At 39.2% G+C, this 12,996-nt stretch overlaps 1 protein-coding gene across 3 annotated transcripts; it reads left to right on the plus strand.

Moving 5' to 3' along the window:
* Positions 1 to 102: 102 nt before the first annotated feature.
* PDCD10 (programmed cell death 10) lies at positions 103 to 11,320 on the plus strand. 3 transcript variants are annotated; one of them, XM_072344911.1, is made up of 8 exons: positions 103 to 240; positions 6,025 to 6,237; positions 7,000 to 7,053; positions 8,181 to 8,298; positions 8,868 to 8,994; positions 9,340 to 9,418; positions 9,719 to 9,801; positions 10,613 to 11,320. In XM_072344911.1, exons 2-8 carry the CDS (start codon positions 6,142 to 6,144, stop codon positions 10,692 to 10,694), a joined length of 639 nt encoding a protein of 212 aa, XP_072201012.1. In that variant the 5' UTR covers positions 103 to 240; positions 6,025 to 6,141; the 3' UTR covers positions 10,695 to 11,320. The 3 variants fall into 3 exon arrangements, with proteins under 3 accessions (XP_072201012.1, XP_072201014.1, XP_072201013.1); XM_072344913.1 differs by having other exon boundaries at positions 113 to 240; positions 6,030 to 6,237; XM_072344912.1 differs by having other exon boundaries at positions 118 to 227.
* The last annotated feature ends 1,676 nt before the right edge of the window (positions 11,321 to 12,996 follow it).

The following is a 12,996-nucleotide window of genomic DNA, read 5'->3' on the forward strand; positions in this document are numbered from 1 at the left end:
TCTCTGCTCCTCCTCCTTCCCCCTCCGCCCGCCCCTTTTGCCTCCGCGTTGCATTGTGGGTTTTGTAGTTGCAGACAGAGGACTACAACTCCCAGGGGTCCGCGCGGCTGCCGGTTAGTTCCGGACAACGCCTGGTGTGTGGTAACACGGCGGACGCTTCCTCCTTGTAGGGCTTCCGGCCAGGCGGAGGAGCCCCCTCGGAGCTCTGTGAGCTTTGCGGGGCGGAGGTAAGGCGGTGAGGTAAGCAGCTTCGTTTTCTTCTCTTGGCCTGTGTCTTCAAAGGGATAAGCGCCTGGAGAGAGAGAGAGGAAGAGGGTGGGGGTCACCGGTACGTTCGTGTAGGGCCTGGGTTTCCTTTTGGGGCTGCGCTACGTTAGGAGTGTAAAACTGGCTCAGGTTTGGGGCTGGGTGAGGGGAGAAACGGCGTCTGCTGCAGGTGTGTGCGGTGCGGGCCGCGGCCTTTTCCTTCCTACCGCGGGAGCGGCCCATCAGCGCAGTGACCTGGCCCAAGGGCTCGTCCTTGTTTCCGTCCTTCCCGCTCGGAGTTCTCCTGGTCGGGCAGGGCACCAACCCCCGTCTGCAGCCCTACGGCCGTTCTTGGCAGCGTTAGGCCCGCGGTGTATTTTTAGCCCGGCCTCGTACTGCTGAACAGCGTTGTCAGGGCTGGGCCCGGCTCAGCCCAGGTGGGGCCTTTTGCTGGCCCTGGAGTCTGGGGGAGGACAGAAAGTGCTCGCGTCGTGCTCTCTGTGAGGACCGAGCTTTGGGCAGGTATTGTTAAATGCCTGAGTGTGCTATTATATGATTAATGAGTGGTGAGTGTGTGGCCTTCCTGGGGCTTGCCCGTGTAGGGGGCACAGGTATGCTGCTGAAGCCTTGAGGCAGGTGGATGTGTTCTTGTTATCAGAGGAACTGATTGCTGAGTGCTGGTTGTTTACCTACTGGAATGTGTTATTGTGTTTGGAGCTGTTTCTGTTTGTGGCTTATCTGTTAGTGGTTGATAGGGCAATAAGAACTGAGTAGTTTTACTTTCAAATTCCTTAGGAAGAGGAAAAGAGCTTGAAAGAGAAACGGGGATGTGGTGTGTTATTCTGTATTGGAGCGGAGAGGCTTCTTTGTGGCCTTCTAGTACTTAAAGAGAGTATGTTAACAAAAGAGAAACTTTGTCTGTGGGTCAGTAGTGATAGTACAAGAGAGAAATGAAATTAGGGCCTAGTCCAGGCACCTTTTGTTTTTCATGTGATAGGCAGACACAAAACCAAAGTATTAGGGTTTACTAAATTTCCATTCTGAACTTCAGGCATCAAATTTATTGTAAGCCAGATTTCAGAGTATTTTGGAATAACTGTCTAAAAATAGGCATCTTGAATGTATTGCAAGTTTGTGCGACTTAGTCACCCAAATTGGCCTCACAATAATAAAATGCACAAGCAGTTATACTTTGTCAGAGTGAACTCGGATGGAAGTGGCTGTGATAGATGTGCATGCAGGTATTTGAGAAGTGCATGTTTGCTCTACTAAGAGGCATTTAAATATGCCTATTAAACTTGAGTGCTGTTTTCTGATAATATTCCTTTTACTATCTCTTTTGTGAAGGTTTTGAATATAAGACTTAGCAGAATGCAGAACCTATACAGTAGGCTGCTTGTTTAGGTTTCTTGTCTTTATTGGTTTTAGAATACAGAGGTTTTTATCATCACAGCTGCTCTTAATACCAATTTCAGTGAATTCAACCATCCTGCCCCCAGCTCTAATAAGAGAAGTAGCTCAGTATTTGAGGCACAGAGGCTTTCAGCTTTGTATATGCAGTCAAAGTTATACAAGAGGAGTGACTGTGATCTACAAATGGAAGTACTGTGTAAGTAACTTCTCTCCTGAAGGGGGGAACTTGTGTTGTTGTTTTTTTTTTTCCAGTTTATTATGAGCAACCATTAACAAGAGAAATTTAAAGGTAGCAAGCTGTGCACAGGGTAGGTATGCTGTTAGAGCAACATATTAGCCATGCACTTGGGCTTTACTAAGAAAGGCCAAGGTCTTTGCCTCTGAATTTGGGACAGGCCTCAAGTTAAGTGTTTGTTTTTATCCCGTTCTTTCTTACTAAGCTTAAGTTTTTCTGATGGCATTTTCTCTTAGCACAACCTTCTTGAATCCTCCCTACAAGAAGTGGAGTGGAACTTCTTGTTAGTGGGGGTAATCTTTCTAGGAGGAGCAGAGCTGTAACTTCTGGTTCTGTCCTAAAAGCCAGTCATTGAATTAATCATGCAGGTAGATCAATGCCTCAGGCCTTCTTCCTCTTGGTACTTTGCTTAAAAAGAAATAGCGTGCTTAAAAAGAAATAGCACAAATGTTTAGCTGCTTTAAGATTTTCTACATCTGAGGTAAATGGAGCCTGGAGAATGAAATGGAGACAGCACCAGTGGTGTAGGTAGATGAAATAGCTGAGGAGTGAAATTCTGCTATCTGGAACTTCACGTTTCCATTGTTTTCCAACTTTTTTCAAGTTGCAAGTGCAATACTTCTGTATTTTCTTTAAACACGCTTTCAAAAGGTAGTATAAGATGAAATACTTTCTTTTATAGATAAGTAGCTTGTTTTCACACTGACCAGTGAGCAGAGGTGGATTGGGGAAAGTTTCTGCCCTTCCTGGTTCTTCTGCTACTTGACTTTCAGCGCCTGTCAGAAAATAGCATAGTATGTTTTGGGAAAACATGGAGTTTCTTGCTTTTCATCCTTCTGCTTTACAGGAAGTTTATCTGAATGTAGGGTGTTGTGGTGTTTTTCCTTTCAGGCAGTTCAGTTGAATGATTGAAAACCTCATTGGGTGAATTTGGAGGAATAGATCTATAACAGAACTCATTGTAACTCATCTAAAGTGTGCTGGTTCTGTGACTACTGAATAGTTGGGCTAGTCTTTTGGTGCTGCAACATTAAAGGTTATAACATACAAGATTTATATGGACAGTGAAAGTAGATTCTGTGTTAGTTGTTCTCTGGGAATAGGGCTTGATGCATTTGGCTTAATGCTAAACAGACAGGATTATATTAGCTTGCATCTTAGCACTGTTTTCAAATTTAAATTCTCTTTACACTTGCTATATCCATCTTGTTCCTTCTCTGATGATTGATTTCATCTGATAGGGGTGAGGCGTGACTTGTAATTACACATGCTGGTGAACAGGCTACATTTGAATCTGTGGGATTGCTGTGTAAAGAAACAAGTCTTATATGCAGATGATATTGAGCAGTCTGTCTATTCCCATAACTCATACAGTATATACTAATTTCTCCTAGTCTTCTCCCTCAGAGCAATTAGCAGACTGGCCAGTTGAGTAATGTCCTTTTTGCATCTAACAGCATTTTACCAAGGTTTTCTGTATTCCATGACACTGTGGTGTTCTAATGGATCATCTATTTGTAGGATCTTATTCCAGCTTTTTTGAGTGTCAGCAAAGCCACACACAGCAACAGTTCTGAAGGCTGTTGGACTACCTAACAATTCACCAAAATGATGGAGCTGGTTATGGTTTGCATGCAGATTTGGTCTAAATCATGTTTGAGACTATGAGAGTAGTGAGGTGCTGGAATAGCTGCCCAGAGAGGCTGTAGATGCCCCATCTTTGATGGTGTTCAAGGCCAGTTTGGATGGGGCCATGGGCAGCCTGGTCTAGTATTAAATGTGGATGTTGGTGGCCCTGCTTGCAGGAGGGGGAGGTTGGAGATTCATGATCCTTGAGGCCTCTTCCAACCTGGGCCCTTCTGTGATGTTGCCAACAAAATTATTTGATGTTCTTGCCTGTTTTTTGTGTGCATGTGTATTTAAAAGCACCTCTTGTCCTCAGTCTCAAAAAATACCTCTGTCTTCCGTCCCTTGAGTTCTTTGTGATAATGTGAGTCCAGGGTTGATTTACTTTGTTTGAGGAATGTCTGTGCCTGCTAAAGAAGTAATAGATGGTCTATAATTGTTTTAATATGGGGTGTTTAATGGTACAATAGGTTAGTGACAGTAGCTTATAGCTCCTCACAAAGTGAGTCTTTCATGGTAGTCTACAGTGCAATAGGTTTTCATTGTCATAAAAATCTATCATTTCAGTTAATATTTTATTTTTTTTCCTGGATACCGCAACCCATAAAAACACAGTAACTGCATCTAATGGTTGCTTTGTCCTTTTTGCCCTTCTGCTTGTGATCAAAAATCTTTTGGGTAATGTTCAGTGATGTTCAGTTACCTGTTTTGAAAAGCTTATACTGACAGCACAATGCTTTAGATAAACACTTGCAGGCAATCTGTGAATGCTGTCTTCAGTGATGCTCCTTTGTGTGTTGCCTTGCTTGAGTGTTTATCTTACTGACCTTCCAGAAACACAGAGTTAAAGAGCAAAATGAACAGCTCTCCCTCCCCCTTGCCCATGACATGCCAAGGCTGTTGGTGCTGGCAGTATGCATGTGTAAGAAATGGGACAGCTTGTACTTGCACTGGTGAGGAAACTTGTTCAGACGAGTCCCCCCCTTCATGGGAGTAGACCTGGCATCAATTTGTGTAACTCGGAAATAAATTGTTTAAAGATGTTCCCACTTGAGGAAATGATGAATATTCACTTGTGTTCTTCTGTGTTGCTGATAACTGTAGAAGAGTTGCTGGTTGGTGGTAAATGGAAAAATAAGCGAGTCTTGATCTGTAATACCATTCATGCCAACATAGCTGTATAGCTACCGTTATAAGGATCCAGTAAGCTGCCTTTGTGGCTACAGAAGTCTGCTTATGTGTTGCACTGAAGGCTTGAAACAATAAGAGAAAAAGGTTTTGCAGTAGATAATCTGTGTCACAATTTGTATGAAGGACTGTCACTTCTTAATACATTTACATTTAATTTCTTCTTAATGTGCTTTCCCAACTGTTGGCTATTTCTGTAATGTGACCTGCTCCTGAGTTTTATCACATTGGGGTGTTTTCATATTACCCAATCACATGCACATGTGAGGCATGCATGGTATTTGTAGCTATCCACGTTCCTTGTGTGCTTACTTGAATCAATAACAAATCTCACTTATATGTGCTTGCACTGGGCAAAAGGATGAAGTGTTTTGCATTTAAATAGATGTGTGCAGGAGATTTCTAACCAGAGCAGAGTGGGGAATAGAGCTTGAAGTGTCTTAGCATGTTTTGTCACATTCAAACCATTGCAAGGTGATATTGGTTATTGCTATAGTTTTTACTGTTGCTTAAAAATGTCACCCTATTCACTTTTTTCTAAAATATCAGTAAAATCTGTTACTTGGGCATACAAATGCTGGATGTGTGAAGGTTCCTGGGAGTGGGGGGAAAAAACCACTCCTGTAGCACATTAAATAAGGAGAAAATTGAAGAAAGAGAAGATTTGCATCTTTGTTCCTACTTTGTTCCTAATTTGGACATTAGGTCCTCAAGTACGTTAAGTGAAACATTCTAGGAGTCTTGTTGAAAACAAAATCTAGTGGTCTGCTACAAAGCTTTCTTATGAACCACGGGGCAGCCATCTTCCTTTTTCTTTTTTCCCCCTCTTAATTTCTGTGTCTGAGCAATGATTGTGCTATCTTGGGCATGATGAGCTGGACTGGGTGGAGGACTTCCAAAACCAAGGTTCAGTTACTGGAACAATAATTTTCCATTCAGTTAGCGTAGCTGTTGACACACCCTGAGTGGAAAGATGACTTAAGACTTTTGCTTACATAAAAACAAAGATAGGGTATTCACAGTTTTTGTATTGTGTATCAAGTGAAATCATTTCTAGGGAAATGAATTATGTAGGAACTTGCAGTGAAGATTTTTGTGGCAGCGTGTTCCAGTAAAATACCTGCTTGCTTAATAAATTAGAATTGGAAATTTAAAATGCATGGAGCAGTCATTCTGTACTTAAACTCAGAATTCCCACATTCTGGGCAGGGACTGATGTTGTTCTGTGCTTTTTGTTTCTGTTTTAGCAATTGTCAGTTATTAGCATTCATAATTATTTGTTGGTTTGTGGTTGTTTTTTTTCCTCGTGACATAAGGACAGCATTTCTCAAGTTCATCGATCATTTTTGCACAACGAGGAGAAAGAAGAAACGTTTCAGTGAATGAGGAGTCTTCTGCTTCTATAGCATTTTTCTTGAGAAGTGGGTCTTTGAATGAGGATGACAATGGAAGAGATGAAGAATGAAGCAGAGACCACTTCAATGGTTTCCATGCCACTCTATGCTGTTATGTACCCTGTCTTTAATGAGGTAAGCTGTGTGCTTTTGCTTTAGAATCTAGTAATCCCTTTGACATTAGTAAATCTGATTGCAGTAACAGATTGCTTACCTTGACACAGAGGACTTCTTAACACCACTTATTTCTATGCATCATTTCACCCTTCTTTCCCATAAGTGTAGTTTCAAGCTTCTCAAAAGTTATTATATATGTTGGCCCTGATATTATTTTAATTAGGTTTTGCTGAAGATACTAGCAGAAGTGCTAGCTAAGTAATGCTTTTCTTGACCATGCAGTTCCTTTTCAGATGATCTCTTCAGTGTTCTTTTTCCCCTTCATCCCTGTAAATGCACAAACCAATTTTTGGGAGGCTGCTTTTGGAGCTGTTTCAGCTCTAATGTTCCCAGATCTGACACAGCATTAGGAACCTGTGCATTATGTGACAAGAAGTGATGCATGGTGTAACACATACCTGTGAATAGCCTCATACATTTCCATTTCTACTGCTAATGGCTGTAATGGAATAGAATATTTGTCTCTCTGTGAGTATCACAGGTCAAGATGTTCTCAAAAGTCTTCTGTCAGATTTCTGCTGCAAGCAGAATAAAAGCAAGGCATATCGAGTGCTGTTTGTTTGGATCAAACTTCATCTTGTCTATCCCTCAGATGAGATCAGTCTTTGTTCTTCTGTCAGTACCCTTTTTCACTGGGCCACATAAGGCAGTGCATGAGTGCTTTACTTGAGTTGTGCTGTTAACAGTGAAATTACTAATCATTCTAAACTTCTGTTGCAGCTAGAAAGAGTAAATCTATCTGCAGCTCAGACACTGAGAGCAGCTTTTATTAAGGTGAGACATAATTTGTATTGAAGTATGGTCAGTTAAACAGTATATGTTGAAACTTAAATTCTTTGTATTATTGCATTTGAAGAATGCATCCTTTATGATCAATAGTTTTCAATAAAACTGAGTGTACAATTGCATGGGCTGTAAGTTTGGAAGGTGTGAACATATTGGAAATCTGAATGATTTAAGTATATTGAACAATTTTAAACAATCCTACCTTGTGTACGTGGTATGAAAGCTTAACGGTGGCATAAATCAGTGAAGATGGATCAGAAAATAGAGGTAACAAATCCAGTGTTAGTGGGATGTTATGTAGAGAAGGTGTTCAGAAGTACTAAGAATGTATCAGGCTTGGAAAGATTAATAGTTTGGGATTTTTTTTTGTGGATGAAAGATAAGTTTGGTATTTGGTGTTCATATTTACTTAAATCTAGCAGGAAATTGAAGAAATATTTCTTTTAACTTGCTATGTACCGGAAGAATGAAAATGTGTGATTCTGTAATACTTTCAGTAGCTATCTTTTAGACTTCTTTTAGCAGAAACAATAATAAGCATACATGCAAAGTACATCAAGCGTAGCAACCGAGCAGTGCTTTCCTGTTTCTCCTCTTAAAGTGTACTTGAGCAGACACAACTCTCAATTAGAACTCTTCCAAGTTAAATTTTCTATATAGATAGTCCTGAGAAGCTAAGCTGAATATGAATGACATGGAAACTGACCTTAGTGGAGATGGTAGTCATAGCTCAGAATACACACACCCTTATTCTTGTTAAGCACAGCATAGTTTTATGATAGCAACACAGGTACTGTGAATACTGCTAATGTTACATTGCAGGAGTACAACAGCATAAAGAAGTTACTGTCAATTTGAGTAAGAAATATTTTGTAATGAGGGGAAGGACTTATTGATAAAGTCATTCATATAAAACTGCTGATATAACCCAAGGAAAATATGCTGGAAGAATAGTTGTCAGTGTAAAGTGCTCTTTTAAAGCTGTTAGAATGGAAACTTTTCTAGCAAACTCTGGTGTAACAAAGCAGCTTGCATTAGAATCTGCTTTTGTGCTTGCAATATTATGGTTGCATTTCTAGAGCATTTTTTTAATAGTAATTTATCTTACAATGCAGGCTGAAAAAGAAAATCCAGGCCTCACACAGGACATTATTATGAAAATTCTGGAGAAAAAAAGTGTGGATGTGAACTTTACAGAGTCCCTCCTACGTATGGCAGCGGATGATGTAGAAGGTAATATTTTGCCTCATGTTGTTTAAGGGCGTTCTTCATCATACTCTAAACAAGAGCGTGCATTGCTCTGCCTCTTTTCAGAAGAGGTTTACTTTTCCTAAGTAGATTCTTTTTCAGCCATATTCAATAGTAGGAATAGCTCTTTCTCTGAATACCTATTTTTGGAGACAATAAAGAAAAAGCCCTACCACTGCAGCTCCCCAGACATGTTCTTGACTAAGAGGAAGAAAATGCATCCTTTGTATGATTTGTGTGGGAAGTTCACCTGTTGAGGTTTGTTTCAAATTGAAGGCATCAGTTACAATGACAGGAGAGCAACATGCAGTAGGCTTAAAGTTCTTTCAAAACTGTGTTTGGTTATTGTAATGTTGTCAGTGTTTTTTGGAAATAAAAATGGGCTCTATGCTTTCCTCAGTTTTCTGTAAGGGACGTTGGGCTGCTTCTGTTAATATCTTGAGATCCGTCATGGCAATGCTAGTGCATTTTGTGAAGTAATGTTTTATTTAAGCTGTCACTGTAAAATTTTGGATGGAAAACTAATGGCATTTTTTACATATCCAACTTATTAGAATATATGATTGAAAGACCAGAGCCAGAATTCCAAGATCTGAATGAAAAGGCGCGAGCACTTAAACAGATTCTTAGTAAGATTCCAGATGAGATCAATGACAGAGTGAGGTTTCTTCAGACAATCAAGTAAGTACAGTATTTAATATTTTTATGAAGTTTTAGGGGCCTAACTTTGTGTTTGGAGCTGAATGTTCAAATGCTGTGGGAGGCGCTAGCAAAATTGTTTTCATTGGGAGAGAGTTTCTCATACACGTAGAAATAAGAAGAAAGCTGAACATTTAAGAGATCCCTGTGTTAGGAGATAGTAATTTGAATCAGTAATTAGCAGCTGAAGTTCCATGTCACTTTCCTAGCATTTGATTTCTGTGTCCTATTTGAAATTCTTTCTGTGCTACTATTAAAAGAGGATTAAATTTCTATGTTTGAGTTGAATAGCTTATGGATATTACAATTCTTTTCATTTTCAAACAGGGACATCGCCAGTGCAATAAAGGAACTTCTTGACACAGTAAATAACGTCTTTAAGAAATACCAATACCAGAACCGGAGGGTATGTGAAAATAACCTAATATAGTATTTCTCTAGTAGAAGAGGAAGCATATTGTTTTCTTTGTAGGATTAATAGGAGAGCGTAACTGGTCAGTGTCAGTGTTTTAACATGGCTGTTTGGTAATTCTCAGCAGTTCTGTAGGAAGATTGGTTTTAAAACAACATACAGGGAAAGAAGAACCCATTACCACAGTAAACACCTTCTTTTATCGACATAATCCTTGTGTGCTTTCTTTTATCTTTAATTGTGATGTACACAATAGCATCTCAACTTAGACTTCTTGACTTTTTTTTTCCTTAGGCACTTGAGCACCAAAAGAAAGAGTTTGTAAAATACTCCAAAAGTTTCAGCGATACTCTGAAAACCTATTTTAAAGATGGCAAGTAAGTGTCTTTTTATACTAAGCTTATACACAGTGAAAAGGTTTTGTTTACCTAACTGGTGTGACTAGGGGAAAATAAGACAAAACCGTTTGTCTGAAAAAGTGGGGCAAGAATTGTGTGTGTTGTGTGCTTACCCCATGCATGCTGAAAAACAGACCAGCTTTGTTCAGCCCTGTGTGAAGTGAGTGCTGTGCTGTGTGTTGTGGATATAAGCTTTACAGGTATTATCAGTATTTCAGAAAATCCTGGGTAATATCTGTGTTCCTTGTGGAACAGAAAATAATTTACATCTGTTTGAACAGCACACTAGGTAAGATAACCTGTTGGCATGAGGAAGAGCACTAAATAACATGGTCACTCATAATGGTGTCATTGAGTTGGAAAGCTCAGTGACCCCATTCTTCTTTGTCACCAGAGGTAACTGCAAGAAGTTGCTTTCATGTGCCTGCATGCTCAGTGTTTTAGTAAAGAGTAGCTAATTCTGAATGAAATTACCAGGGGTTGGAATGGTCAGCTAGGGAAAGAACAGACATCTAATGGTCATCTGCCCTACACTTCCTTAGATGTTTAAAACCCTAACACGATGTAAGCAAGAGCCAAAGTTATTCAGGTTCCTGCCAATAGACTTCTAAGAAGAAGCACATAAGTGTTTGCCAGTTGTAAGCTTCAGGTACATCATAGGATGCAATACATAAAGATGCTTCTAGTTTCCCTGGATGCTAATATATTTAGTTATCTAGATTTAATTCTTTATTTACTGAACCGTGTTCTTTGAAAAGTGTCTAAAGCATAATCTTTGTTTTTCTAACAGGGCAATAAATGTGTTCATTAGTGCCAACCGACTAATTCATCAAACCAACTTGATACTCCAGACCTTCAAAACTGTGGCCTGAAAACTGTATATGTTGAGAGTTGTACTTTTCAATGGTGGATAGGGTACCTTTATATGTAAATTTTAAAGTTTTGACTGTATAAATTATCAGCCTCTCTTGAGGGGCCTAATGCAGGATTTTGAATGGGATTATTGCCATCTTACACCATATTTTTGTAAAACATTGTAGCTTAATCATAATCTCACGATGAAGATTTTGCATCACTTTTTGCTATTATCATTCTTTTCAGAATTATAAGCCAAAAGAATTTACGCCTTAATGTGTCATTATGTAACATTCCTTATAAGAATTGTAAATATTTGGTGTTCTGTTTCTGACATTTTAACTTGAAAGCGGAGAACTGCGAGATGATGTATTTAACAATATTGGTGGCAAATATTCAATAAATAGTTTACATCTATTAGACTGTCTTTTTGTATGTGAGCAGAAAAGCATAACTCATCTTCTTAGAACTGCAGAGCATTCATTAAATGGAAAAATTGAAGCCAGTTGGCAGTCCAAATTGGTACGAAATGAGGGGTTTTCCTTAAAAGGGAGGTTTTTGGCTGTGATCGGGTACTGGATCCGAATACCAGAATAATTCTATTAAAATGTCTTTGACAAAGTAATAAAGAACCTCAGAAGTGAGGGGTGTGTTTTGTTTTTTTGTAGAAATGAAATCCAACTTCTTAATCCTTTTATTGATGGTAAGTTAACAGTTCTTACTAGTCTACTATTCTATGGTTTTTGAGGCAAATTGCTCAAGTTCACCCATCTCTGCATATATTGATATTTAAGTATTGTCAGTTTTTATATTGAGTACCGTTTTTGGGGAGGAGCAGGAGAAAAGCTAAAAGTCCTCCAGAAGTGATGTTTATGTATGCTGTAAGGCAGCTTTTGCCTGGGATTTAAGTCATATGGGGCCTGATCTGAGAAATGTTGCTGTATTGATGATTAAGAACTGCTGATTGACAGAGTGAAATCTTGTCTGTGTGATTTCATGGCAGTACTTGGCAATTTCTAACAGTATGGTGAGTTTCCCTTTGAAGTGCATCTTGATTTTATTTTGGAGTACATGAGATCTTTATGGAGACAATTCCTGAATGAAGCAATTTATAAAGTCGCAGAAACCTGCTGCAAGAGGATCACTGGAGACTGAAGGAGCACAATTACTACAGGATTAATTCTTCATCTATGAAGAAATGTAGTCTGGCTTTCTTCTACAGTAGTTTGGTGCATTATTGCTCATCTGGGGCAACTGCCTTAACCAGAGTAGATGGGTCTTAAAATTGTTTGCCTGTTTAAATTATCTAGAAAAGGAAAACATTGGATACCTGCTGCCCTCTAAAATACCCCTGGATGTTCTACATACCTGTATGTGGAGCTTTTCTTTAGCTGAGTTACTGATAATAATGAAATAATACAAAAGTGTGAAGGAGAGTATTAAGTAAAAATGAATTCTATGGAATGTACATTGCCCATTTCATGATTGCGTAAAGCTGTAAGCAGAAGGGAGTCCTTAATGTGTGGGATGGTTTTGTTTGAGACTGTGTTTACTAGCAAGCTGAGCTCAGAAACATTACAAAGCTAACAAAGCTATTCTTTACAACTCATTTAACTAGTAACGAGAGTTTTTAACTATGGTGCGCTAAACTGGATGGCAGAAGAGAAGCAGAGAGGAAGGAGGCAGCCTACCTCACTGAGTGTGCTGTTTTGATTTGCATCTTGGAAGTAAAATGGATGATGTAAGATTAAGCCCTTGTTCCAAAGGGCTTAATGAAAAATAATTAGGTAAAAGGAAGGAATAAGTCACACACAGCTTTTAGTGCTTGGTTTGCAAGTAGTGTTTGATGTGGGTGAAACTGTACAGTGGCTATAAGGAGAGACATCAGCGTGGTTTACTTTCTGTTGATTGGACTTAGTTACTAAAACAGTTTGTATTGATTTGGAGTGAGGAACAGCTGGCAGTCTTATCAGCTGAACAATGACACTGTTTATGTACGTGTTCTGCAGGTACAGGTGAAAATATATGCTTATATTATGACTTTGATCCTAAAGGTGTGCTGCTAATTGACTCCTTGACATTAAAATCGAAGAAGCTGTTAAATGAGCATTTCTTTTCATCTTTATTGGGTAAAGGTGCATGATGTACTGCTAAGCTTCAGGTATTCTAGTCAAAGACTTTTGTTTTAGTTATGAACTTGGTGTTTGTTTTTAACCTTTAAAGTAGTGTGAAATTTAATCATTGTCATACATGCCTGGTATTGGGAAAAGATAGAAATGGAGATCAGATCACTCTTCTGTCAAGTGCAATGAATCCATA

Source organism: Excalfactoria chinensis, chromosome 9, assembly GCF_039878825.1.
Source record: "Excalfactoria chinensis isolate bCotChi1 chromosome 9, bCotChi1.hap2, whole genome shotgun sequence".
Taxonomy (NCBI): Eukaryota; Metazoa; Chordata; class Aves; order Galliformes; family Phasianidae; genus Excalfactoria; species Excalfactoria chinensis.